Genomic DNA, 22,258 nt, shown 5'->3' with positions numbered 1-22,258 from the left:
CGTGATCACGCCTAGCCCAATGGTGGCTAAACATGGGCGGAGCCATCGAGCGGAGAGTGTTGTTTTAGGTGCAGTAAGTAGCGCGATCACTGGTCTGGTTAAAATGTTACGCATGAATACTAACGCTAATGAAAAATAATAATATTGGAACTTTAAAAACACAATAAATAATATAAAATAATAATTTGATATTTGAACTCATCCTAGCTGACCAATCAGAACAACATCCGGGCCACCAAGCCCCGCCTCTTGTGGTATTCCATTGCTATGCTATCTAACCAGTTTATATTTCTCCGGGAGGAACTGAAGTGTGTGTAAATGGGGGGGACGAGCTTTCACACAAACCTCAGTCAGACGGTTAATTAGTGTGTACATGTACATGGTCCAAAAAATATAAATAAAAATACAATGCGATTGAGAAGAAATACAAAGCAATCCGTGAGTATCAGTTAAGTTTTCATTGCATAAAATGTTTTTTTATAAACAAGCGCACTTTCTTCATAGCTCATAGCACGGCTACCATGTCTCAGTAACAAACATACGATAAAATTCGAATAAAATGAAATCTTGTAGAATTAATGGTTTTAATGCCTCTAAATATGTTGGTAGTCTGTATCTGTCTTAAAGAATTGAAAGTGTATGCTTGCATGACACTGACATATCAGCAGTAGTAATAATTCTCTGCCTCATGTCATCTTGTTTTCCTCCTTTGCAGCATATCATGTCTTCTAATGCCCCGCAATTCTCATAAGAAGAGACTACTGAAGCCAAACAAATCTCAGCTGTTGTTCGTGGAGGCGCCCATCAACGGACCAAAGCACGAGTATGGACCACAACTACGGAGTGCCATTCATCCCAAGTCATTTATATCAGAGAAACAACAGCGAAGTGGTGCACCATGTACCTCTTGGGTATGTGCTTGCTTTACAACCTTTACTTTCATTTTATGAGTGAATACTGAAACTGAAACATGTTTTCTGTTTGTAGGTGTCTCCACAGTTTAATTCACTCAAAACCACAACGCTTAGTCGAGATGGTCGAGGGAGGAGAAATAACCAGATGGCTACGAGGATCTCAAACAAGGCCCCAGTTTTGGGTTTCTGTCATACTAAAAGAGCAAAGGCCTGCAAATATATTCCCTTGTCCTTTGAGGCAACCCCAGCAGGTTCACAACACCAGTGTGAAAACATTAGAAGTTCACGGACAAAGAATGATAGGCTTGCTTCTTCGGACAGTCATAGTAAGGACCTTCGAGAAACTCCAAGAAGAACTTGCTTTCCGCGAAAAGGGGTGGAGAGGAGGATGGCTACACATGTTATATCCACCTCCAGGCATTCAGAAGTTTCTAAGAATGTGCAATTACACAAAAATGGAATGACTGGGGATTCAGTTCACACACCAAACACAAGCTTGGTTCCCAAACCCCTGAATATAGAGACGCCTGAAATGCCACATTGCTCCAGCACGCCTCCATCCAATGTTCAACATCTCCTCTTCCCCCAAAATCAAGCAAGAACTCCTCCGCGAACTGAGAACTCAAGCATCCTGGTTATGGACACACCTGAGAAAGACTATGGGCTGAAGGTAACATGGAGACGGAGGAAAGGACTGATGAAATTGTTGATTGACAGAGGTCAGCTTCTTCCAGCAGATGCTGGAGTTGTCAGTGATTGGACTTAAAAACCTTAAATTAACAGATACATCAATAATTTGATCCATATTGTAGTTTTCTGTTCTATATGCATTTGTTAAGATTTAGGAAATTGTACAGTTTAGAAAATGTAATATATGAACACTTCAGGAGAGAAGAATTAAAGATGTAATTTTTTTGTCCCCAGCCTTACTTGATGGAAGCACCTTTGTACTCTGTTGTACGTTAATGAATTATGTACTTAAATGTCAAATACACATCTGTCAAATGCCTTTTATTATTTGTTTATTTTTAACCAAAGGGAGTTTGTTTAACTTATTGCATGCAGGAAAAGTCAAATATTTTTAGATTTTATATTATAATATTTTAAAGAAAGTATGTATATGAAAAATATAAAAGGAGTATAAAATATTTATGAGAAAGTATGTATATGAAAAATATAAAAGGGTCATACAATATCAAAATATTTAATATATAAAATTATATATCAATATTAACTCAGAAATATAATAATTTATATTTAAAATATTTTTTGTCTCTACTTAATACCATAGTTTATATATATATATATATATACACACACACACACAGACAGACAGACACACACGTACTTGTGTATTTACTATTATTATTTGTTTTTAAGTTTTATATACATATTTACTTCTCCGGACTTTTATCTTGACGGGTATTTTCTTCGTCGTCCATTGCGGAAGTGCTGGTTTTGTTTACAGAATGGCTATGTTTCACGTGTGACGTTAGTGTCCTAAATTAATTAATGACATTGAGAATTCACGTTGTATTATTCTCAATCATTTCTTATTTCGCTATTAAACCTGTAATGCACTAAACGGTCAGTAGCAGTCCGGTATGAGGAGCAGTTCGTCGCTGTCTCTGGCGGGCGCTCGCGGCTCGGGCTCGGTTCGGCCCACCAGCTCACCCGCGTGTCCCGTGACCGCTCCGGTGGACACTGCCCTTGAATATTTGATGGTAAAGAAAGACTTTCAGGCTGCTCTGGATACGTGCGAGAAAGGGCTTGAAAGTTTGGCCGCTTTTGTAGAACAGGAGGACAGCAGGTGAGTTTTTATATATTACGTGTTATAATCAAATTATATTTTGCATCATAGTTATTTCAAATCTTATTCTAAATCTTTCCTTCCAGCTTCAAGTATGTAGAACTGAAAGCAGCATTGACTATAGTGGGGATTCAGGCATTGGCTGAGCTCAATCAGTGGCGTGGAGTTCTGCACTGGGTTTTGCAGCAGTATGGAGAAACAGAGAAAATTCCTGCCAAGATTATCCAAATGTGGTCAGAAGAATCTGCATTCATCTCTCAAATTACATTAACCCTAAAAAGTGCAAAATTGTAAAGGGACATCAGAAAATTAATTTATTGCTATTTTATCGGAACTCAAATAGTACAATATCATGATTTTTATTTTTTCTTCAAAACTTTACTCTCATATTTGATCATAATGTTTGTATCCCCAAGATACGTCACACCTTTTGGGATATACATTCACTGAAAACAGAATACTTGTTCATCAATGCTTCTAACAAAATAGTAGTAATTCCTAAATGCTTTGGAATAACTAGGTTAGTTTCTTCTTAAAAACTTTTTTTTTTTTAATTTAAGATTATTGCTGAAGTGAAAGCATTTTTTAAAAAAAAGTTTAAGTTTACAGTAAAGATAATCTGGTATATTACTTCTATATTTTATATAAAATAAATATTTTATAAAATATGTTGCACTCTAAAATTGCTATAAAATCAAAGCAGACTTATGTTCTAAATTTGAAGTTGATATAACAAAAATATGGTTCTTGTGATTTTTGTTTGGGTGCTAAAAATAACCATTGTGTTACACCCAAATTGATTTTTTTGATGCAGTTTTCTATCACAGTATCACTTTTGTTACAAAACAGTAACCAAATATGGAACCTTGACTGCCAGACCTTTCCAACGATCTGCGTTTTGTCAAGATTACAAAAAGCATTGATTTTCTGAAACGCAAGCCACAGCATATATTCCCCAGCATACAATGCCCCTTATAGGGTTAAACTGCGCTTGACTATGGGTGAATACTCTACATCACTCCTAATGCTATATTAACTGTTTCACAGTATTCTTCTCTATGTGAAAGTGGATGAGCGGGCCGTGATGAAGGATGCGGTCTATGATTGGCTGCACTGCTCTGGTAACATGAGTCAGTCAGGGTTCACCTCTGTGGCTGAGCTGTATTTCCTCCACATACTGGTGCCGATGGGTCACACGACTGAAGCTCTGGAGATGCTGGAGACTGATGTGGGTCGGGTGGCCTTCACTGATGAACAGAGGCAAGCAGCTCGGAGTTTGGTAGACATTCACAATGAGAAAAATGCAACATCATCCTCTACAAATCCTGAATCTGTAGCTTTGACAACAACAACTTGTGCTTCAAAACAAGGTGACTTTCTTTTATTAATGTGCTTAAAGTAAAAAATTGCAATGTAATTTGGTTGATGAGGAGATCATTTTATTGTAGAATTGATAATTGATGCAATTTGTGATTTACAGATAAACTGACTCAGCGGCTGACTTCCATAATGAGGTTGTTATATCGAGGTCTTTCAGTAGCCAGTGTGAGAATCAGATCCATCTCTCTGCGCAGAGTTTTTCTGGCTTTAATGTTGTTGTATTTGCTTCTTGTCCGTATAGACCCGGGTAAGAGATCCGCTTGCCATTCTTATGCATTGCATCTACAACAGTTACTTTAATTAATGATAATTCTTTTCTACAATTTCTCCACCTCCAGCCCTTCCCTCAGCTTTCCCATGGCTGCTCCGCCTGCATGGACTCCTTCAGCAGACGTGGAACACCATGTTTGGACCTTATTACAGAACCAACAGCCGGATTTAGAGTTTTAATGGAGTTATCCTGGAACTAACTGTGAAACAATGTTGCTGCCACTGATTTGTAATACTTAATGCATACTGTGATTGTCATGGGCATCTCTTATTGGTGTATTTACTTGCATTATAGGTAAAAAAAAAAACCCCCAAAAAAAACACTGAATTATATCTAACTACTGATAGCCTGTTTAAAATGGATTGTATCGTGGAGATAAGTATTAAATGCAGATCAAATTTTATATTATTATATAATAAATATGCAAATATGTCTTTGATTCTATGAGTTCATGTGGATCTGCTCCAGATACGGTATGTAAATTTATTTATATATATATATATATATATATATATATATATATATATAAACAACTATTTAATGTACATCACATTGAATATTCATGGTTAAGACTAGTATTAAGTTTTATTAATATGTACTTTTGAAATGCTCTTTTATTAAGAATATACAGGCAGAGGTTTTTATCTGGGATATTATTGACTAAAATTAAATCCATAAAAAAAAATTGTGATTAAAAATGAATGTAAAAAAAAAAAAAAATGTTTTATGTCTGCTAGTTTCCAAGGCAACATTTCTCATTTTTATTTTAAGGTGAACTAAAATAACTAAAACAAATAAATAAAAATATGAATGAATACATACACAACTGTAAAAAACGCTAATATTTTCTTTTTTACTCAAAATATACAAATATATTATAAAAAATATTAACATAAACCATGGTCGTATATGCATCATGGTAAAAAAAAGCTATATATATATATATATATATATATATATAGGCCTGTAGAGTAAATATAAATAGCCTAACCTATGTGTAAAATGTGTATTGTGTCCTGATATTTCTATCGATTTAAAAATAATGATTCCATCTTGTTTTTAAAAAATATAATAACAATACCATTGAAAGTTGTTTAAAAAATGTTACCTAGTCGTTTATTCTGAACCGGGTGTGAGTTTCGTGTCTGTGACAGAAACTGAAGCGTAAATTGAAAGTGAAAGTTAAATCAGCTGTTTCTGTTTATGTCTGTATGAAACTCATTGTTATGCAACGAGTAACGCGAGCTGGAGTGTCTTGAAGAGGGTAAATACTTCGTCAGCTGACAAAATAAGTTTCCATTCAACACTGAGAAGCGTTTGCAGTCGTATACTGTATGTCTGTGTATGGGGAAGAATTACAGTAAAATGGATCCTCGATCACTCCACCGCTCTTCATCATTGAATTATGGAAGATCATTGAATTATGGTAGGTCTATCACATATGTTTAATGAGACAAAACTCTTAATGTAACTACTGTCATTTCAGTCTTTTGAACATTTTTAAGTGCTGGAACTAATAATGATCTAATGTTTCAGAAGTGAGGGGCCTTTTCAACTACAGTCTGTCCTGCTGCGTTAATGCTTTGCTTCAGTCCTTTTCTGCCACCACGGAACTCCTGGACATACTGAACATGTAAAGCACTTCTGTCTTTTGAATAAGCAGCGTACTTGAAACTAGCCATGCTTAATTTTGACATCCAGAAAAAAACAATTCTTCCTCAGAACAGATTTGGAAAAATGTAGCATTACATCACTTGCTCACCAATGGATCCTCTGCAGCGAATGGGTCCTGTCAGAATGAGAAACCAGACAGCTGACAAAAACATCCCATTATCCACACGACTTCCGTCTTGTGAAGTGAAATGATGTGCTTGTGAGAAACAAATCTATCATTAAAGCATTATGAGTCTATAATCTATAACAATGCTTCCTCTGGTAAAAAAAAAAAAAAAAAAAAAAGTCCATCTCCTGTTGTCCTCTAACATCAAAATCCATTGACATATTTGTTTAGAACTGTTTTTTCTTTCTTGATCTGTGCATATTTTTAACGGCTGATTCTGATGAGATTACTTATTTTTTCACTTGAGAAAGCAATATTATGGATTGAGGATTCAACTGTTTTTTTACTTCACAAGATATTAATTGATGGACTGAAGTCATGTGGATTATTGAGATGTTTTATCAGCTGTTTGGACTCTCATTCTGATGACACCTATTCACTGAAGAGGATCCATTACTGAGCAAATTATGAATTTCTCCAAATCTGTTCCAATGAAGAAACAAACTCCTCTACATCTTGGATAGCCTAAAAGGTGGGAGTAAATTTTCAACTATTTTTTACATTTTTGGGTAAACTCTTCCTTCAAAGATGGCATCCATCAGATGGGATTGATGAGAGGAACGTCCCACTGCAGTTGAGGAAAGCCCTGGAAGCCATGAGGGACAAATCACATTCTGCTCCACACGAAAACTTCCTCAACTGCCTCTACCGTCAAGCCATCCGACGTATGCGTCATATCACCCTAAAATCTTATACTTACAGAAATAATGTGGCTTAGTGGTGTTATTCTGTCATTCTGATGTAGCGTCCACTCAACAAGATGCAGATGAAATATTCCACATCATCCTAAATCTCAGTCAGAAGCAGATGCCTGATGCTGCTGTGGTGGGTTCTCCTTAAAAATAGATACAGATACAGATTTTGTTCAGCATACTGTCAGTGAAAACCAGAATAATCGGTTATGTTAAACTCTTTGTCCATTTACTCTTTCAGGCTCAGGAGATCCGCAGTCTATATGAGATAAAGGTAGAGACCCAGGTGGTGTGTTCAAAGTGTGAATTCATTCACAGAGCGCCCAGCTCTCTTTTCAGTCTTCCTTTGGCAATCTGGGAAAGAGAAAACACCCTGGTAAACAATTTAAAGTGAATTTTAAATCATCATTTACTCATCCTCAAGTTGTTCTAAACCTGTGTGAGTTAAAAACAAAAGAAGATATTTTGAAGAATGTTGGTAATCAATCAGTGGTAGCAATTGACAAAAATACATGGATGTCAATGGCTACCAGCAACTGTTTGGTTACCAACATCCTTGAATCTACATTCATTTTAAGTTTTTGTGCGTCAATAATGTACATTGTAATGTAGAAGATCTTGCACCAATCATGCTTTATTATTTTTCCTTATGTTCTTTAGGAAGGCTGCATCAACTCTTTTTTCAAGCTACAAAAGCTGCCGGACAGCGAGAAGTTTTACTGTGACCAGTGTGATGAAAAGCAGCCATCCACTCATGTGTGTGCTTTATTTGTTATTATCTAATAGTATAATAGATTTTCTGCAGTCCGTTTTTATTTGGTAATACAGCAAATCCAAGAAAGATTTACCCTGATTTCAGCACATAGTGTACTGCATTGCAAGTTATTTGTTTTGATTTTAATTAATATTATTATTTTTTGGTCATGTAGGAAATGAAGCTTGTCTCATTGCCTCCGATTCTGTGTGTCCACTTGAAAAGATTCAGAAACAATGGTGGTTTCACCAGTAAACTCTTCAGCGAAGTCACCTTTCCTGAAACATTCAGCACTGAAATTTTTGCTGCTGCACAATCAGAAAATGTACGTTTAGCATATATTTAGTAAAGAACTCTGCAGTCATAGTAATATTGTCATATGCTTAATTTGTTGTATGCTTGTTTTAGGCTGATGGTCTTAAGGCTGATGAGTGTTACAGTCTCTATGCAGTAGTAGTGCACATAGGAACTGCCATGTTTGGTCACTACACCGCTTTCATCAACTCAGATCAGAAGTGGTATTATGCTGATGATAGCTGCGTGCGACAAGTAAGAGATAGTGACAGACTTATTTAACTAAATAGTTAAGACTGAAATTTAACCAATATTGATATGTAATTATTTTATTTATCACAGTCCACATGGGCAGAAGTGCGGGAAACATATGGAGAGTCCCATCGGTATGTTAAGCATCAATAATTCTAAACTTAGACACTTTAATGGAAATTAAAACAAAAATGTGAATGTTTAAAATAATTACTTTATTCTCATTGCATTTCTTCAAAGACATCTTCCAGATTTTAATTATAATTTTTCATGCTGTTTTTAGACAATGGTCTACAGCCTACTTGCTTCTGTACAGAAAGAAGAGCCGGAATTCAACTGTTGGGAACACTGCAGCACTTAATGAACACTATATGAATTAATTCAGAGAATATTCCAAGATTACGACCAAAGTCTATTTAAATTTTGGGTGAAAGTATGAAGAAAGGTGTTGAATAATGTATATCAGTATATTTTCATGTTGATTGGGGTTTATAGGACAGTATTTTGGGAAAAATTATGCTATTTTTTCAGAGAATGTTTTATGAAATGTATGGATATTGTTAAATAAAAATATGTTTTGAAATAATGTTGTCTTTTATCTCAAGTTCTTACTGTAAAATACTGTTCAAAAATATAATGTTTTCTCGAGTTAAAAAAACGTCTAAAGTTTACAGGCCACGTAGTTGATTGGTTCAAGGCCACAATGAGACTTTTATTTTGAAAAAAACTGTCGCGTTTCATGACTTTTATTTTGGAAAGCATCCATGCCATGGAATTTCCTCCGCACGTCCTGGTAAGCGCCTTTGTTATGATCTTGTAGCTGAGCAAACGTTGTCATAAACCATATTTCATATAAGAAACATTTACTACCGATCTGAAGATTATTTTATCCACTCATTAAATCGGCTTTTAGCACCTTAATAATCTATAAAGTATGACAATACAATAAGAGGAGAATTATATTTGAGTAGAATGTCAGTAAATTTTTTGTGTCATTTGTGTGTTGCACACTATTAAACATAATAGACAATACCTTGTGGTGTATTATTGTTTCTTCTCTGTTTGTTTTAGGTTTATTGTCTGCCTCAGGATAAAAAGAGAGACATTAAAATGAGTAATCCACTGAGAGGTGAAGTTTTAAGATTGTACAAAAATGTAAGCAGCCTTTTCTTCATTTTCGTCTGTTCTTTTTAATGTTTACTGGACATAACATTGCATGGCAGCCAAGTCACAAAAGAAGCAAATACAGAAGGAAGAAATTCCTACTGATGACTATCCATTGCTTGGGTAATGCATTTCTTTTTATACAGCTTCTGTATCTTGGGCGGGATTATCCAAAAGGCACTTCATACTTCAGGGAGCGTCTGAAAACAGCTTTCATGAAGAACAAAGATATCACCGATCCTGAGAAAATCAAAAAGCTGGTTGACCGTGGAGACCTTGTGATCAAAGAACTCGAGGCACTTTACTTCCTCAGGAAATACAGAGCAATGAAGAAACGCTACTGTGAACCAGAGCATTGATCCATGTATCTGTCACACGTGCCAGACTGTACAGTGTATATGTCAAAAGGTTAAATCATTATTTTCTGTAAATTTCTGATTGTTTGTATTTGATGTGTTGTACTATAACATATTTGGACATAAACATTTTTTTTTACTACTTCTAAGTCCTTGTTAAATTTACAATAGACAGTTATTCGTAATGACAAGTACATATGCATGTATAGTTAAAGGCATTTCAGTTTTATGATGTTCTAAGTAGGTGTTTGTGTAGAATGCTCTACATCACAGAAAGCAAAGTTGGTTTTTCCATAGGATTTGTCCAGCTCCTGCTCCAGGTCAAACTTTCCTGCACTACCGGAAACCTTTTAGTGCAAATAATTAAAAAAAATGATCAAAGTGATGGGAATAGTGTGAGTATATTTGTACATGTATATTTGTATATATGCTCGAATTAAAGAATATACTCACTTTTGCTTTGAGAACATTGTAGGCTTTGTAGAAGGTGAGATCTTCTTTTGATATCATAAGCCCAGACTGTACTTTCATCTGTCTGCCGCCTTGGAGAGAAACTCAGAAAACGTCAGTTGCTTTGAACGAAGACAGCAGAGTGCTTCACATATCAGATTGTCGCATACCTGAAAGTATACTGACAAAGAGACCCACAGTGATGACTGTCACAGTCCCCAATGGGCCAAAATACAGGTATGAGAGCGAGTACCAATTATCAGCCAGGAAAGGCCTGTGGAGAAATGGATCGTTTTATGTACCAGCCAATAGATTTCAATTCAACTGATTCTTGCAAACCCACCTTTCTAGATTTTCCTCTGTATTTGCAGTCCAGTTAGTGCTACCTGAGAAGTTACAGCCGTGTGTCACCAGAGACAACGGTCTGCTGTTCTCTGGTAGTGGAGGGTAAATCTGTGCCCCGATGCACACCCACAGTGACAGCACCAAACCAGATATCAACCCTGCTAAACCTCCCTAAAACAGCCACACTTTTAGTTGTCCTGAAATGGCTGAAAACTTACTCAGACTCAGGCCATCCAAGATGCAGATGGGTTTGTTTCTTCATCAGAACAGATTTAGATGTGATTTAGCAGTGAATGGGTGCCGTAAGAATGAGAGTCCAAACAGTTGATAAAAACATCATAATAATCCACACCACTACCGTCCACTTTTCCCTGGAGGGATGATTTTTTTATGGATTATGAACTCATATTTTGGTCAGAAGCAATGGTTTAAAGTTGAAACTCAACGCTGGATTTGTTTCTTACAAACATGCAGCTTTTCACTTCACAAGATGTTAACTGATGGATTGGAGTCATGTGAATTATTGGGATGTTTTTATCAGCTGTTTGGATTCTTATTCTGACAGCACCCATTCACTGCAGAAGATCTATTGGTGAGCAAGTGATGTAATGATAAATTTGTCTAAATCTGTTCTGTTGAAGAAACAAACTCCTCTACATCTTGGATGGCCTGGTGGTGAGCAAAATGTAAGCAAAATTTAATTGCATATTAAATTTGTGCAAACCTTTGCATTAGCGCAAGGAAACAGGATGCCAAGAGAAAAAAGGCCTAGTAGAGGTCCGCCAACCACTCCTACGATACTAATAGCAGCCTGTTGAGGATAAAACAGACAGAAAAATTAGGATTATTCCATCATTCGCCCTGTAATTTCACATAATTCATCAGTAACCCACCTGTAGCATCCCTCCCATTAAAGATGCAACACCAGCCATTCCGATGCACACGGCACCATAAAACAGACCTGTAATTGGGGAATATCATCTAGTTCATTAGGTGGAATTATTAATTATTCATTAATGGGCTCTAAGTGAAGATATTCACTCACTCATGCCCTTTGAAGCCCAGGACAGCTGCTTTTCTGACAGACTGAGGTATGGCCGTATCAGATCTGCAATAGTTACTGCAGCCAAAGCATTTACACTGGAGGAAACTGTACTGTAGACAGTAAACATGATATAATACATGCTCACAAATGTTCATTTGATAAATGTGGTATGAATATTTTGTCTTTAACTCACTCACATATTAATCCATGTTTTAGGTTCCTCAAAAGAACCTTTTGGTGAAATTCTTAAAATAACGATTCTTCTTAGTGTGAATAATATTCAAATAACCATTATTTTGAAGATCTTTTGAGATAAGTAAATATTTTATTAACTAATGTTAACAAATTAAACTATACTGTAAAGTGTTTCCTGATTTTACATTTAACTCTCACAATACTATCAGAACATTATAATAGAGTTAAGAATATAGCACAAGAGTTATAGTCCTTTTTTGAGTCATGCTTTAATTGTATGGCAAAGAGCTGATTGGACATTCTTCTAAATATCTTCTTTTATGTTCCACAGGATGTCATATGGGTTTAGAACGACATTATGGGAAAGTAAATGATGAATCTGGGTGAACTGGTTGTCTTAACAGAGAACAAACCTTAATGTGCCACTATATGCTGCTGCCACAAACAGTCCAGGCACGCCAGGATATTCACTCAGGATGTCCAACACCAGGTATGGCATAAGCTTATTGCATATAATATAGACAAACATTAATGTACCATATTTCAAATTGATAAGAACAAAAAAAGGAATTTAAATGTTATCGGGAGTTATGTTCTAACACGCACATGCACAGTTATTTTTATTGCATTTGAGATGCATTGTTGTGGTTGGTACCTGATCCAAAGAAGACACCTTTCTTGCTGTCCATGGATCACAGTTCTTATAAAAGGAGTATAGACACAAGCCACAAAATACAGAGCATAACGATATAGCCCAAAGACATACCAAGTTAATGTATAAAGCCCTGGATAGAGACAAAAACACAGAGAAAAGTGGTTCAGATATTGCATTCCTTTTAATGTGAATTAGAGATTTATGATTTGTGCAGTGCTCACATTTTGGCATGGAACATGGACTTGCATGATATGTATCTTTGCACCTGAGCTTGATTGATACCATAGACGCTGGTCCAGAGGAACGTCCCTCCCACTGTGATGCTCCAGAAAGTGTGTCTCCTCAGAGGGTTTGGATCGAAGCTGAGAGGGTCGGACACAGCATGAGAAAGACAAACGTTTAAAGAGATAGTCCAGGCAAAATCTCTGTTATTTACTCAACCTCATGTCGCTCTAAATTTGTATGAGTTCCTTTCTTCTGCTGAACACAAGGGACGATATTTTGAAGAATGCTGGTGACCAAGCAGTTTTGGTTCCCTTTTACTTCCATTACATATCTTGATCATAAAATGGAAGTCATTGGAAGCTGAAACTGTATAGTTTCCAACATTCTTCCAACATTATCTTCTTTTGTGTTACGCTGAAGAGAGAAACTCATATAGGTTTGGAACGACATGAGGATGAGAAAATCATGACAGTATTAATTTACATTTTTCTCTGGACTATCCCTTTAATTATCCATTCCAGTATCTGTCAGTCATGTCATAACTTACTCCCATATGTTGAGCCGCCCACCCTGGGCGGAGTCACTGATGATAGTGGAGATCCCGCCCTGCAGCAGCACTGATTGGACGATGACAGCCAAGAGCCCGGCAAAGATGATGCCCACCTGGAATACATCCGTCCACACCACTGCCTTTAGACCGCCCTACCAGGGTAAAGGGACAGTTCTTTATGATGCACATTTTAATATATATATATACATAAAATGCCAATTCTAACAAGTGTTGCTACACATTAAGGTTCTTTATTGGTCTCAGTGTTTCCATGAAGAACCTTGAACATCCGTGGAAACTTTCAAAAAAGGTTCTTTTTTTTTTCAATGCTCTTCAAAATAATTATTTTGGGAACCAGAAAAGTTCTTCTACGACATCACTGTAAAAACACCCTTTTGAAACATTTATTTTTAAGAGTCTTCTGTTTAATTTTAATTATTGTCCCTGAAAAAAATGTCAACTGAAATCCAATAAAATTTATTGAATATATATATATTATTTTTGTTTTGTTTCAGATAGTTGCCAAGGAAACATTTGTATTGTGTAGTTTAACTTGATGCATAAAAATACTTACAATTGGAAATAAAAATAATTACTATAGAAAATATAAAAATAAAAACATTAATAAAACCTGAAATAAAACCCATTGACACCAATATAACACTACTCTTCTTCTAACTTACTAATGTACAGTAGAGAGTGCAAACCACTCCGGTGGACATGACGGCACCCCAGAGATCTACACCTGTGACTGAGAAGAGGAGAGAAGGGAGAGAGTTCACTTGACCAGACAGCACTGTGCACTATCAAGCATACTTGTTACACCATACACTTCACCAATAAAGCCGTTTCACTCAGACTTAAAAATAGAGCTTCTTTACTGGCATTGATGGTTCCATAAAGAGCCTTTAATATCCATGGAACATTCCAATTTCACAAAAGGTTCTTTATAGTGGAAAAAAGGGTTCTTTAGATTATTAAAATGTTAAGAATAAATAGTTCTTTTTAAAAACTGCTCACTAAAGGTCCTTTGGGGAAACAAAAATTCTTCAATGGCATTGCCGTAAAATTCTCCTTTTGGAACCTTTATTTTTAAAAGTGAAAGAAGAGGAAACTGCTTCAAGAATAAGATTAATCTAGAATTTCGGATAATTGTTTGTAAGAATTACAGAAGTGCAAAAAATCCTACCTTGGTTTAAAGCCAAAGCCGGAGCATAAATTACCAGACCCGTGTATAACACCTGAGAAGAGATGCGAAATAGTACACTGAATTCACTATATGATTTAATAAGAGAGATCATAACAAGCAAACACTCACTGTCTGTATGATAAACAGCCCTGTCCCAAATAGTCGAATTACTTTATTGTAACGCATCTCCAGATACTGCAAACAAAGAAAAAAAATTTGCATAAGTTACAGAATTAATGTATAATTGCAACATTTTAACTCCCTCAATAAACTCACTTACCAATAAAAAAAATTTTATGCATTATTTCATTTTTTCCTGTCATCTCACCTCATAGGTGCTGGTTATTCCCAGTCTGTAGAAGATTGGCAGGAAAATCTCAGAGCTCACAGCCACCATCAGAAAATAAGCAAAGCAGATGAGGATGAAGATGGCTCCGTACTGATACACCTCCACCGGGGTCCCCAGAACGGTGATGGCTGACATGAAGCTGGCTGTCAGTGACAGAGCCACCGGCACTGCCGTCATACTCCGTCCACCCACCAGAAAGTCTGCCGAGCTGCTCTGACCTCGTCCGCTGAAGGCGTAGTAAACCCCGATGCCTGCTGAGATCACCAGCATTAAGGCGAAGACCACATAGTCCCACACACTGAAAGACGCCGCACTTGCCATCTTGGTGCACGTCTGAACTTCTTTAAGAGAGACTCTTGATTTTACAAGGCAGGCTTTGAGGCTCTTTTGGCTAAATATTATCAGTGAGCATCAGGAATTTACTCATTGAAAGCTGATTGTTAGTTCAGAGTTTGAGTCATGACAGAAAGAGGTGTTATTTAGTCAGAGAGTCTAAGCCAAAGTTACTCACCGTGATTGTTCCTGGAGCTGCATGCTTGTCATCGTCCCGCCCCATCACATTCATTCCTCCTTACTTATACTGCAGTGCTCCCAAATAGATACAAATACTCTACAATTATGAACTTAAATAATTCACTCCCTATTAATAACAAAAGCTGCCTAATGATATTAACCTTCCAATATTACTAATGTTTTGTGTATCTGTTTATAGATTAATTACTTCCAATTATAGGTTTCTCTGCCTTCAGAGTAATGAGTTATACCCAGCTGACCAGCAGGTGGCTCCCACACAGGACCTCATAAAGAAGATCAGCTCCTCATCAGAGCAGGAAATGGGTGAAGAGGTAGAAAGGGAAGAAGATCCCTAGAAAATCAGCAGTCAAGAAAGAGATTATCTTATTTTCTAACATTCGCCTTTGTGTTCTAGTTACGTACTTTCACAGACTAGATGTGCATGCCTAATATAACAGAAAAATTAGTATTCATTTGTTTCTTGTCAACATATGTCCTTATTTTGTTACAGGCAGCTCATGGCACAGTTGAAGGTCTTTTCCAAATTCACCAATCCAAAAACTTTATATATGGAGGCAAAACTAAGTGAACTGTACACCCAAGTATGATTTCCCATCTTTAGGTGAAAGATCATTTTACTTATTAATGGCTGCCTGAGATTCATGTTTTTTCTCTATCCCACAGCTTCTGTGCCATAAAGACCAACAAATCCAGAAAAAAGCACTGGACTGTTTGATGACATACAAAGACCCAAACATACTGGGCTACAAGTAAGTCTCACTGTCCCTTCTCTTCTTGCTTTCCAAATTAGTTTTTTTTTCTGTAATAATGTTGTATTATACAGTAACTAGGTCAGTTTCTGAATAGAATGCTTTATATCCAGTGCAGAGACTGATGGTATCTTCCAACAGGCTTTTTTGGTTATCTTACTAACTTTCACTGCTGAGATACCGGAATGTAGCAATTGCCTCAGGAAGTCTTTTAGTCTATTATGATATTCATTTCACATCTCTGGGTTACTTTGAGACACTTTTGTCATTTAATGCAGTAAAAAAAAAAAAAAAACTAGAGGCAACCCTCGCTGATCTAATTTTAAGCCTGTTATCAGGGCTTTTCTCCTACCTAAAACTTGCAGTAGGAATGCTTTAGTTTTAATTTTTTTAACATTTTGTAGTTATGTGGACTTTTTTATTATTTTATATTTGGGGTTTTATTAATCTGTTGGCTTACAGGAACACTTTGAGAATTTATTTCAACATTGCTTCAATGGCGGTATTCCCCAGGGCTTTGTTTTAGGTCCACAATAATTCTCAATTTGTCACCATTTACAGAGAACACCTGGAGAGACTTCTGAATGAAAAGCACTTTAAAGATGATATTGTCCGTTTCAACATCTCAGAGGAAGGAGCCATGGTACTTCCGTCGCATAGAACCCAGCTCACTCCCATACTTATGAGGTCTGTGTTTAGATGCACAATGCATATTAATGATTTAATTGCTCTATCATCTACTGGGTTTTCTTCTCTGAATGTTAATGTTATGTGCCTGCAGTTAGTAGTTATTTATATATTCTTTCAGTATACTATATGGGTGGATGTGCTCTAGGGTTGGCAATAGGTTTTAGGGCCTCAACATCCTATCATAGAATCTCCATATAAATCTATTTATACACAGAGGCACCTTAAAAGGCTGTTCACCCAAATAACAATAACCATACATTTTTTATAATCATTCTTTTCTATGACAATTACGAATTCCACATCATAATAACGACACAGGAACTATATCATTGGAATCACTTTCAGAATGTTATTTTCAAATCTAAATCCACTGATTTTAAAGAACCTGAGCATTTAATACATCGTTTTCGTTCTTGCTGTGAACAGGTCTTGATGGGTACTTCAGTAGTTATCTTTTTTTGAAAAGATCTGCAGTCCACCAAGTTGAGAACTTGTGCTGTATCATATACTGTGAAGTAAAACATAAAAATAAATGATTGATTTGATGGTTTTAATTCTGTTCCAGGTTCAGTATTTGGTGACTGAAAAAGTTTAACACTCATTGGTTTACTTCAGCCTTACCTTCATAAACCTAAAACTGCTCAAGTACAAATCAATCACTTACTCTTCACTTTCATGCCAAATAAATGAATGATACAGGTTAAATGTTTGGAATTATTAAGATTTTTTTAAATGTTCGTAGAACACCAAGGCTGCATTGATTTGATGATAAATACAGGAAAAACAGTAACGTTCTAATACATGATTACCATTTACAATAACTGTTTTCTAGTTGAAAACAAAAATGTAATTTATTCCTGTGATAGCTGCCATCGGGATGAGATTCACTTTGGTCACCGAGCACGTTAAGAGAGATGAGATATGAGATACCTGACTGCTGTCATGCACAACACTTTCCATTCTCTAGAGGTGATGTTACTGTTAGCCTCTACATGTATTTTTTCTGTGTCTTTTTGCTTCTTGACCTGCATTCATTTTTTTATGCTTTTGGTGTGTTCCCGAGACAGATCGGTGACATGTCTCTGGCAGACAGCGCCACCATGTGTTTGTCAGCTGTAATAACGCAGCTCAGTGAAGTCGGATGCCCAGAGGCAGATGAAGAACGAGATTGTGCACTACATCATACTGGATACAATACGAAAAGGTTTGAAGAGCAAGACTGAGGTAAACAGTAACAGCTTAGCTTACATTAAACTGAATTAATGATTGTTTTGTTTCGAAACCATTAGATGAGAGAGCTTGTCCTGTCCTTCTCTTACCAACTTTAGTCAACGTTCTTGGATATTTCTGCTGGAGAGCAGGTAGGAAATAATAACAATTTCAGTGTTTTTGTTGCCTAATTATATATTAGTAATCATTTAAGTATATTATGTAATTCTTTTTAATTACAAAAAACATCAGAAATCTTAATCGTCATGTTAATGAATACATTTGAAAGTTTTACCTGACTTATTTCATTTGTTTTCTAGACTTCTAGGTGGCTTTTAATATTTAATAGTATAAATTGTATTATGTATGTTATTTACTTGTATAAATTACATTTTAATTAGTTAATCATAAATCATTCAATTAAATTGAATTAAATCTTATTTGAGAAACATAAATCATGATTCATTTTATCTGTTTAAGTCGTTGATTCACAGTATTATCTCAGTATACCTTTATAAGCTGTATTGATTGTATTCATTATTTTCCAATTTTATTTTCTAGACTTTGTTACAAAAATGTCTAAATGTTTAATTTTTAATTAACCATTTTTAATGTTAAATTGTATCGAAGATAAAAAATGTTAACTTTATTGTAATATTTCATTTTTCTGTTTTTTTATCATACGTTAAGATCTTTTGACTAAAAACATTCGTTTTTAGTCAAATCAGGTGGTTAAGAACTTACTTTATGGGGCCTATCTACCTCATCTCACCAGAGTCTGATAGCACAAATCCAGCTGAAGAACAGGAGGGTGAGTAGAAAGAAATGACAGACAACATGGAGGAGAATGAAGAGGAATATAAGAACCAGGAGCTTGAGGAGCAACAGACGCACCGAAAGTGCCTTTGAAGGTGGGCGTTAAATCAGTCTTTCTGTTTATGCTTGACTTCTCTGAATGATACAGATAGATCGCTGGTAGGAACATCCTCTGATTTAAGGATCTCCAGCTCAGGGATCCGAGATAAGCAAAAGTTTGCAAAGGTAAACTAGTTTTTCTAGTTCTCTCTGACTTTTGTAGCAGTGCAGAAAGAAGCCGTTCAGAGACGAGCTTCACACAAGAAAGCCAAAGCCATGCAGGTAAAACATGTTTCTGAATGCTGCTCTAAAGTGTGTCACTGGTTGTTCTTCTAGTCTTCAGAGACAACTATAAATAAACCATTTGTTTGTTAATTTCCAGGTTACGCATCTTTACAACCAAAGTAAAAATTAAACGTTAATTATATTCATGATTTCCCTTCACAGGCTGATGTAAATCCTGACATTGCTGCCAGAAAGAAGGTAAAGAAGCGGTTAAAGAAAAACGAGGCCAAAAAGCAGAAAATCGCATGTGTGTACAGGATATAAAGCAAAGAAACAAAGCCACATCAGCGAAAAACTTGGCTATAATCAGCTGATTCATTCACCATGTGTATCAGTATGTGTTTTTTTGCAACGTTTTTATATAAACAACAAAAAAAAAACTTGCAAAACCAGCCCAGCCATTGATGTTATATGCATAATGTAATACGTGTTGACTGCATATTTATTTCACAGCCATAATGCAGGAGTGCACGCCCCTGTACACGTCCAAATATAAATATGCCAATACAAATCCAAATCATACAAACGACAGCCAGTCTTAAATATCTACCCAAATAATATCAAACCGAGCTGCAGTGATTATTCCGAAACTAGGCTAAATTTAAAAAGCAGACACTTCTGAAATTACAAACGTAGTGAATACAGTTTACCGAAAACAAGCATCAGTAGAGACGAGAAGAAAAAAGGAGAAGTTCATTCGTGGAGAGTCCGTTCAATGCCACTCAACATTTCTGTACTAAATGGGAAAATAGGATGGTCTTCACACAATAGGAAGAATGCAGTCACTGGTCCAAAGGACCCCCAATAAGAAGTCTCTGAAGTTCCTATTTATAAGATTTTTCTGTGCTTTTGCATTTACTGTCGGCTCTTCAGTGACTCAACCAACCTGAAATATGGAAGAACAGGAGGTATTAGTAAATACAATGCAAAGAATTTTTATTTAAACTGTCAAAAAGTAAAACTCTTACCATTCCATTGCCTCGTCCAGGCCTGTGCCTTTAGTAGCAGACGTCTTGAAGATCTGCCACTTCCTGTCTTTGAGTGCAGGTAAACCGAGAGCGTTAGCCACTTCGGTAGGAGTCATGGCCTGTTCCATATCCTGCTTGTTTGCAAACACCACCAGAATGGCTTTCTTCAGCTCCTCCTCCTGAAAGACAAGGCTGATGACTTTAACTCTTTAAAAATACAGGTATTTCATTGGCATCTTTGGTTTCATGCAGATCTTTTAACATCCTTTCCACAAAAGTACTCTATTGTATTCCATTATCATTTATAGCACAACTGTTCATACGATTTTGCAATATTTGCCTTTATAATTACTTTTTTTTTTTTTGTCTGTGTGTTGTCTCTGTGTACTGGAAGCTTATGTCACGAAAACAAATCCCTTGTATGCGCAAGCATATTTGGCAATAAAGCTCTTTCTGATTTTTCAACTTGAAACGCAGCATAACAATCTGACCAACCTCCAGCATGGCCACCAGCTCAGATTTGGAGATGCCCATTCGGTCACGGTCACTGCTGTCCACTACATAAATCACTGCATCTGTGTTGGAGTAATAACACCGCCAATATGGCCTGTGGAAGACCGAGATTAAAACTTTAGCTCAATTTATTTCTTAATCAATGTAAAATAAAGCAAATGAAAAACATCTTGCCTGATACTTGTCTGTCCACCGAGGTCCCACACTTGAAACTTTAAGTTCTTGTATGTCACAGTTTCCACATTAAAACCAATTGCTGTGTTCGAAAAATAACAAATTAGCTCACACTTCGTCTCATGTGTAAAGTTGTGTGCAAAAGACATCAAAAACACGTACTAGGAATCGTGGTCACCACTTCTCCCACTTGAAGTCTGTACAATATGGTGGTTTTTCCAGCTCCATCCAAACCTAAAATGAGTATTCTCATCTCTCTGGTGCCAAACAGGCCCGAGAAGAGGCTGGAAAAGAACCCCCCTGTAAAAACAATAGAATTATATGAAATTATTGAACAGAAAATGGTGAACTAATGCCATTTTAGCTCAGTCTATCTCAGAATCATAGTACAAGTATGTCGCTTATAACAATCACACCCAACACACATTCGAATAAAACACTACAATCATTATGAAAAGAGTCAAACGTGTTTTAAAAACGAGCTTTTCGATCACATGGCTAATTCTGATATCTGCTAAGCTAACAAACAAACTAGCGTCACAAGGCGAACCAATGCGTGATGAGCAAACTTCCCTTTGTAAACACACAGAAAAGCGTTCGTATTAGTCGCGTTTTAAAACGAACTGTCCATTACATCCAACAACATATATCTTATTTCACGCAGACCTACCCATTCTGGATGAAATACTTTAGTAACGCTGTCTTTCTGATGGAAACACTTCCGTGCTCGAGCTGCTGGATGACGTGTCACACATACACGTGAACGATCCAGCGCGCGCACATTCGACGCTCTTCTGAGCTCAAATATTTGGGGTTTTTTAAAATTATTATTAACAATATCAGAGAGATTCACATAAACATTAGAACAAGAACACGTGAGGATGCAATAAAAATGTAAATAGAATTAAGTAAAAATAATAATAAAGAAATAAATAAATCATAATCATACAAGTTATTACTTTTTAAATGTATTAATTTTTCTACAAGATCGGATGTGTTTAACGCTTTTTTACTGGATGAGATTCTTTCACGTGATGAGAAAAGAAAAAATAAATCAGAAGTGAATATTTTACAATTAGGTTTAAAATTAAGGCACTGTGCTTTGTGAATGTGACATTTTGCTATCATATAAAAATAAAGTCCAGGGCATCCTCTATTTCTAGTAAACTTCCATAGTTTGGTCTTTAACATTATAAATCTAAATATTTGCTTATTTTCCATGTTTTTCAATCTGGTTATATTTATTTAATTGTGCCTAGACAATTGTGAAAATTTATTTGTATTTATTTATTTTTCAAATGTGTGTAAAAGGAGCTCATGACCTCTACCCAACACAGTGGTGAGCTCAAATTCCCTTCTGCTTTAATTGAAAAAAATGACCACAGAATTGTTGCAATACATTTAGGTTCAGTAAAATCGATCTGGAGAGGTGTAATTCACAAAAATCACAACACAGCACAGGACACAACACATTTAAGCTCATAAGATGCAATTAGTATAGGTGTAATTCAAGAAAATAATCACAGGCGGGCAAATCCTTTTTAAGTTAAT

General features: G+C 36.1%; 7 protein-coding genes across 11 annotated transcripts; 5 read left to right on the top strand and 2 right to left on the bottom strand.

Annotated features, from left to right (window-relative positions):
- Positions 1–280: 280 nt before the first annotated feature.
- On the top strand, positions 281–1,923 carry rhno1 (RAD9-HUS1-RAD1 interacting nuclear orphan 1). Of its 2 annotated transcripts, none has more exons than XM_052554101.1 (3): positions 281–438; positions 716–911; positions 988–1,923. In XM_052554101.1, exons 2-3 carry the CDS (start codon positions 732–734, stop codon positions 1,678–1,680), a joined length of 873 nt encoding a protein of 290 aa, XP_052410061.1. In that variant the 5' UTR covers positions 281–438; positions 716–731; the 3' UTR covers positions 1,681–1,923. The 2 variants fall into 2 exon arrangements, with proteins under 2 accessions (XP_052410061.1, XP_052410062.1); XM_052554102.1 differs by having other exon boundaries at positions 312–448.
- Positions 1,924–2,349: 426 nt separating this feature from the next.
- On the top strand, positions 2,350–4,814 carry pex26 (peroxisomal biogenesis factor 26). Its single transcript, XM_052554453.1, has 5 exons — positions 2,350–2,724; positions 2,811–2,957; positions 3,772–4,094; positions 4,205–4,351; positions 4,443–4,814. Exons 1-5 carry the CDS (start codon positions 2,519–2,521, stop codon positions 4,544–4,546), a joined length of 927 nt encoding a protein of 308 aa, XP_052410413.1. The 5' UTR covers positions 2,350–2,518; the 3' UTR covers positions 4,547–4,814.
- Positions 4,815–5,418: 604 nt separating this feature from the next.
- Positions 5,419–8,793, top strand: usp18 (ubiquitin specific peptidase 18). Of its 2 annotated transcripts, none has more exons than XM_052554452.1 (10): positions 5,419–5,801; positions 5,915–6,008; positions 6,744–6,880; positions 6,961–7,040; positions 7,149–7,283; positions 7,568–7,663; positions 7,837–7,986; positions 8,070–8,210; positions 8,298–8,341; positions 8,491–8,793. In XM_052554452.1, exons 1-10 carry the CDS (start codon positions 5,720–5,722, stop codon positions 8,585–8,587), a joined length of 1,056 nt encoding a protein of 351 aa, XP_052410412.1. In that variant the 5' UTR covers positions 5,419–5,719; the 3' UTR covers positions 8,588–8,793. The 2 variants fall into 2 exon arrangements, with proteins under 2 accessions (XP_052410412.1, XP_052410411.1); XM_052554451.1 differs by having other exon boundaries at positions 5,423–5,801; positions 5,912–6,008.
- Positions 8,794–8,933: 140 nt separating this feature from the next.
- On the top strand, positions 8,934–10,194 carry lyrm5a (LYR motif containing 5a). 2 transcript variants are annotated; one of them, XM_052554456.1, is made up of 3 exons: positions 8,934–9,000; positions 9,279–9,362; positions 9,518–10,194. In XM_052554456.1, exons 1-3 carry the CDS (start codon positions 8,947–8,949, stop codon positions 9,728–9,730), a joined length of 351 nt encoding a protein of 116 aa, XP_052410416.1. In that variant the 5' UTR covers positions 8,934–8,946; the 3' UTR covers positions 9,731–10,194. The 2 variants fall into 2 exon arrangements, with proteins under 2 accessions (XP_052410416.1, XP_052410417.1); XM_052554457.1 differs by lacking the exon at positions 8,934–9,000 and adding an exon at positions 9,023–9,139.
- On the bottom strand, positions 9,927–15,105 carry slc5a8 (solute carrier family 5 member 8). Its single transcript, XM_052554450.1, has 15 exons — positions 14,710–15,105; positions 14,511–14,576; positions 14,382–14,433; positions 13,876–13,943; positions 13,190–13,344; positions 12,639–12,779; positions 12,418–12,547; positions 12,176–12,264; positions 11,568–11,677; positions 11,416–11,483; positions 11,247–11,333; positions 10,521–10,693; positions 10,348–10,451; positions 10,181–10,269; positions 9,927–10,074 (listed from the first exon to the last, which is right to left on the bottom strand). The coding sequence occupies exons 1-15, from the start codon at positions 15,049–15,051 to the stop codon at positions 9,964–9,966; spliced, it is 1,785 nt and encodes a 594-aa protein (XP_052410410.1). The 5' UTR covers positions 15,052–15,105; the 3' UTR covers positions 9,927–9,963.
- Positions 13,205–20,554, top strand: LOC127956499 (small subunit processome component 20 homolog). Of its 2 annotated transcripts, XR_008153574.1 has the most exons (10): positions 13,205–13,352; positions 14,717–15,657; positions 15,755–15,845; positions 15,928–16,013; positions 16,575–16,700; positions 17,570–17,672; positions 17,771–17,907; positions 17,993–18,064; positions 18,688–20,241; positions 20,415–20,554. XR_008153574.1 is itself a non-coding variant. In XM_052554458.1 (4 exons), the coding sequence occupies exons 2-4, from the start codon at positions 18,760–18,762 to the stop codon at positions 19,314–19,316; spliced, it is 225 nt and encodes a 74-aa protein (XP_052410418.1). In that variant the 5' UTR covers positions 17,969–18,064; positions 18,688–18,759; the 3' UTR covers positions 19,317–19,358. The 2 variants fall into 2 exon arrangements, 1 of the variants encoding a protein (XP_052410418.1); XM_052554458.1 differs by lacking the exons at positions 13,205–13,352; positions 14,717–15,657; positions 15,755–15,845; ... (3 more) ...; positions 17,771–17,907; positions 20,415–20,554 and having other exon boundaries at positions 17,969–18,064; positions 18,688–18,823; positions 18,991–19,049; positions 19,215–19,358.
- On the bottom strand, positions 19,454–21,509 carry arl1 (ADP-ribosylation factor-like 1). Its single transcript, XM_052554454.1, has 6 exons — positions 21,378–21,509; positions 20,870–21,007; positions 20,708–20,789; positions 20,516–20,627; positions 20,021–20,199; positions 19,454–19,938 (listed from the first exon to the last, which is right to left on the bottom strand). The coding sequence occupies exons 1-6, from the start codon at positions 21,379–21,381 to the stop codon at positions 19,908–19,910; spliced, it is 546 nt and encodes a 181-aa protein (XP_052410414.1). The 5' UTR covers positions 21,382–21,509; the 3' UTR covers positions 19,454–19,907.
- Positions 21,510–22,258: the final 749 nt, after the last annotated feature.

Source organism: Carassius gibelio, chromosome B4, assembly GCF_023724105.1.
Source record: "Carassius gibelio isolate Cgi1373 ecotype wild population from Czech Republic chromosome B4, carGib1.2-hapl.c, whole genome shotgun sequence".
NCBI lineage: Eukaryota > Metazoa > Chordata > Actinopteri > Cypriniformes > Cyprinidae > Carassius > Carassius gibelio.
Note: the sequence above shows the minus strand (reverse complement) of the source record. Positions and strands in the feature narration are given on the sequence as shown.

Excerpts from the sequence above, each read along its gene's own strand:
- rhno1 (XM_052554101.1), top strand. The coding sequence starts at position 732 with ATGCCCCGCAATTCTCATAAGAAGAGACTACTGAAGCCAAACAAATCT. Across the intron at positions 912-987 it reads GTGCACCATGTACCTCTTGG|GTGTCTCCACAGTTTAATTC; the intron begins GTATGTGCTTGC and ends TTCTGTTTGTAG.
- pex26 (XM_052554453.1), top strand. The coding sequence starts at position 2,519 with ATGAGGAGCAGTTCGTCGCTGTCTCTGGCGGGCGCTCGCGGCTCGGGC. Across the intron at positions 2,958-3,771 it reads GCCAAGATTATCCAAATGTG|TATTCTTCTCTATGTGAAAG; the intron begins GTCAGAAGAATC and ends ACTGTTTCACAG. Across the intron at positions 4,352-4,442 it reads TCTTGTCCGTATAGACCCGG|CCCTTCCCTCAGCTTTCCCA; the intron begins GTAAGAGATCCG and ends CTCCACCTCCAG.
- usp18 (XM_052554451.1), top strand. The coding sequence starts at position 5,720 with ATGGGGAAGAATTACAGTAAAATGGATCCTCGATCACTCCACCGCTCT. Across the intron at positions 7,664-7,836 it reads AAAAGCAGCCATCCACTCAT|GAAATGAAGCTTGTCTCATT; the intron begins GTGTGTGCTTTA and ends TTGGTCATGTAG. Across the intron at positions 7,987-8,069 it reads CTGCTGCACAATCAGAAAAT|GCTGATGGTCTTAAGGCTGA; the intron begins GTACGTTTAGCA and ends TGCTTGTTTTAG.
- lyrm5a (XM_052554456.1), top strand. The coding sequence starts at position 8,947 with ATGACTTTTATTTTGGAAAGCATCCATGCCATGGAATTTCCTCCGCAC. Across the intron at positions 9,001-9,278 it reads AATTTCCTCCGCACGTCCTG|GTTTATTGTCTGCCTCAGGA; the intron begins GTAAGCGCCTTT and ends TGTTTGTTTTAG. Across the intron at positions 9,363-9,517 it reads TTTTAAGATTGTACAAAAAT|CTTCTGTATCTTGGGCGGGA; the intron begins GTAAGCAGCCTT and ends CTTTTTATACAG.
- slc5a8 (XM_052554450.1), bottom strand. The coding sequence starts at position 15,051 with ATGGCAAGTGCGGCGTCTTTCAGTGTGTGGGACTATGTGGTCTTCGCC. Across the intron at positions 12,780-13,189 it reads GGGCGGCTCAACATATGGGA|CTTCGATCCAAACCCTCTGA; the intron begins GTAAGTTATGAC and ends CGACCCTCTCAG. Across the intron at positions 12,265-12,417 it reads AGGTGTCTTCTTTGGATCAG|CTTATGCCATACCTGGTGTT; the intron begins GTACCAACCACA and ends ATATGCAATAAG.
- LOC127956499 (XM_052554458.1), top strand. The coding sequence starts at position 18,760 with ATGAAGAGGAATATAAGAACCAGGAGCTTGAGGAGCAACAGACGCACC. Across the intron at positions 18,824-18,990 it reads CACCGAAAGTGCCTTTGAAG|CAGTGCAGAAAGAAGCCGTT; the intron begins GTGGGCGTTAAA and ends TGACTTTTGTAG. Across the intron at positions 19,050-19,214 it reads AGAAAGCCAAAGCCATGCAG|GCTGATGTAAATCCTGACAT; the intron begins GTAAAACATGTT and ends TTCCCTTCACAG.
- arl1 (XM_052554454.1), bottom strand. Across the intron at positions 20,790-20,869 it reads AGTGGTGACCACGATTCCTA|CAATTGGTTTTAATGTGGAA; the intron begins GTACGTGTTTTT and ends TTTCGAACACAG. Across the intron at positions 19,939-20,020 it reads CTGGACGAGGCAATGGAATG|GTTGGTTGAGTCACTGAAGA; the intron begins GTAAGAGTTTTA and ends TCCATATTTCAG.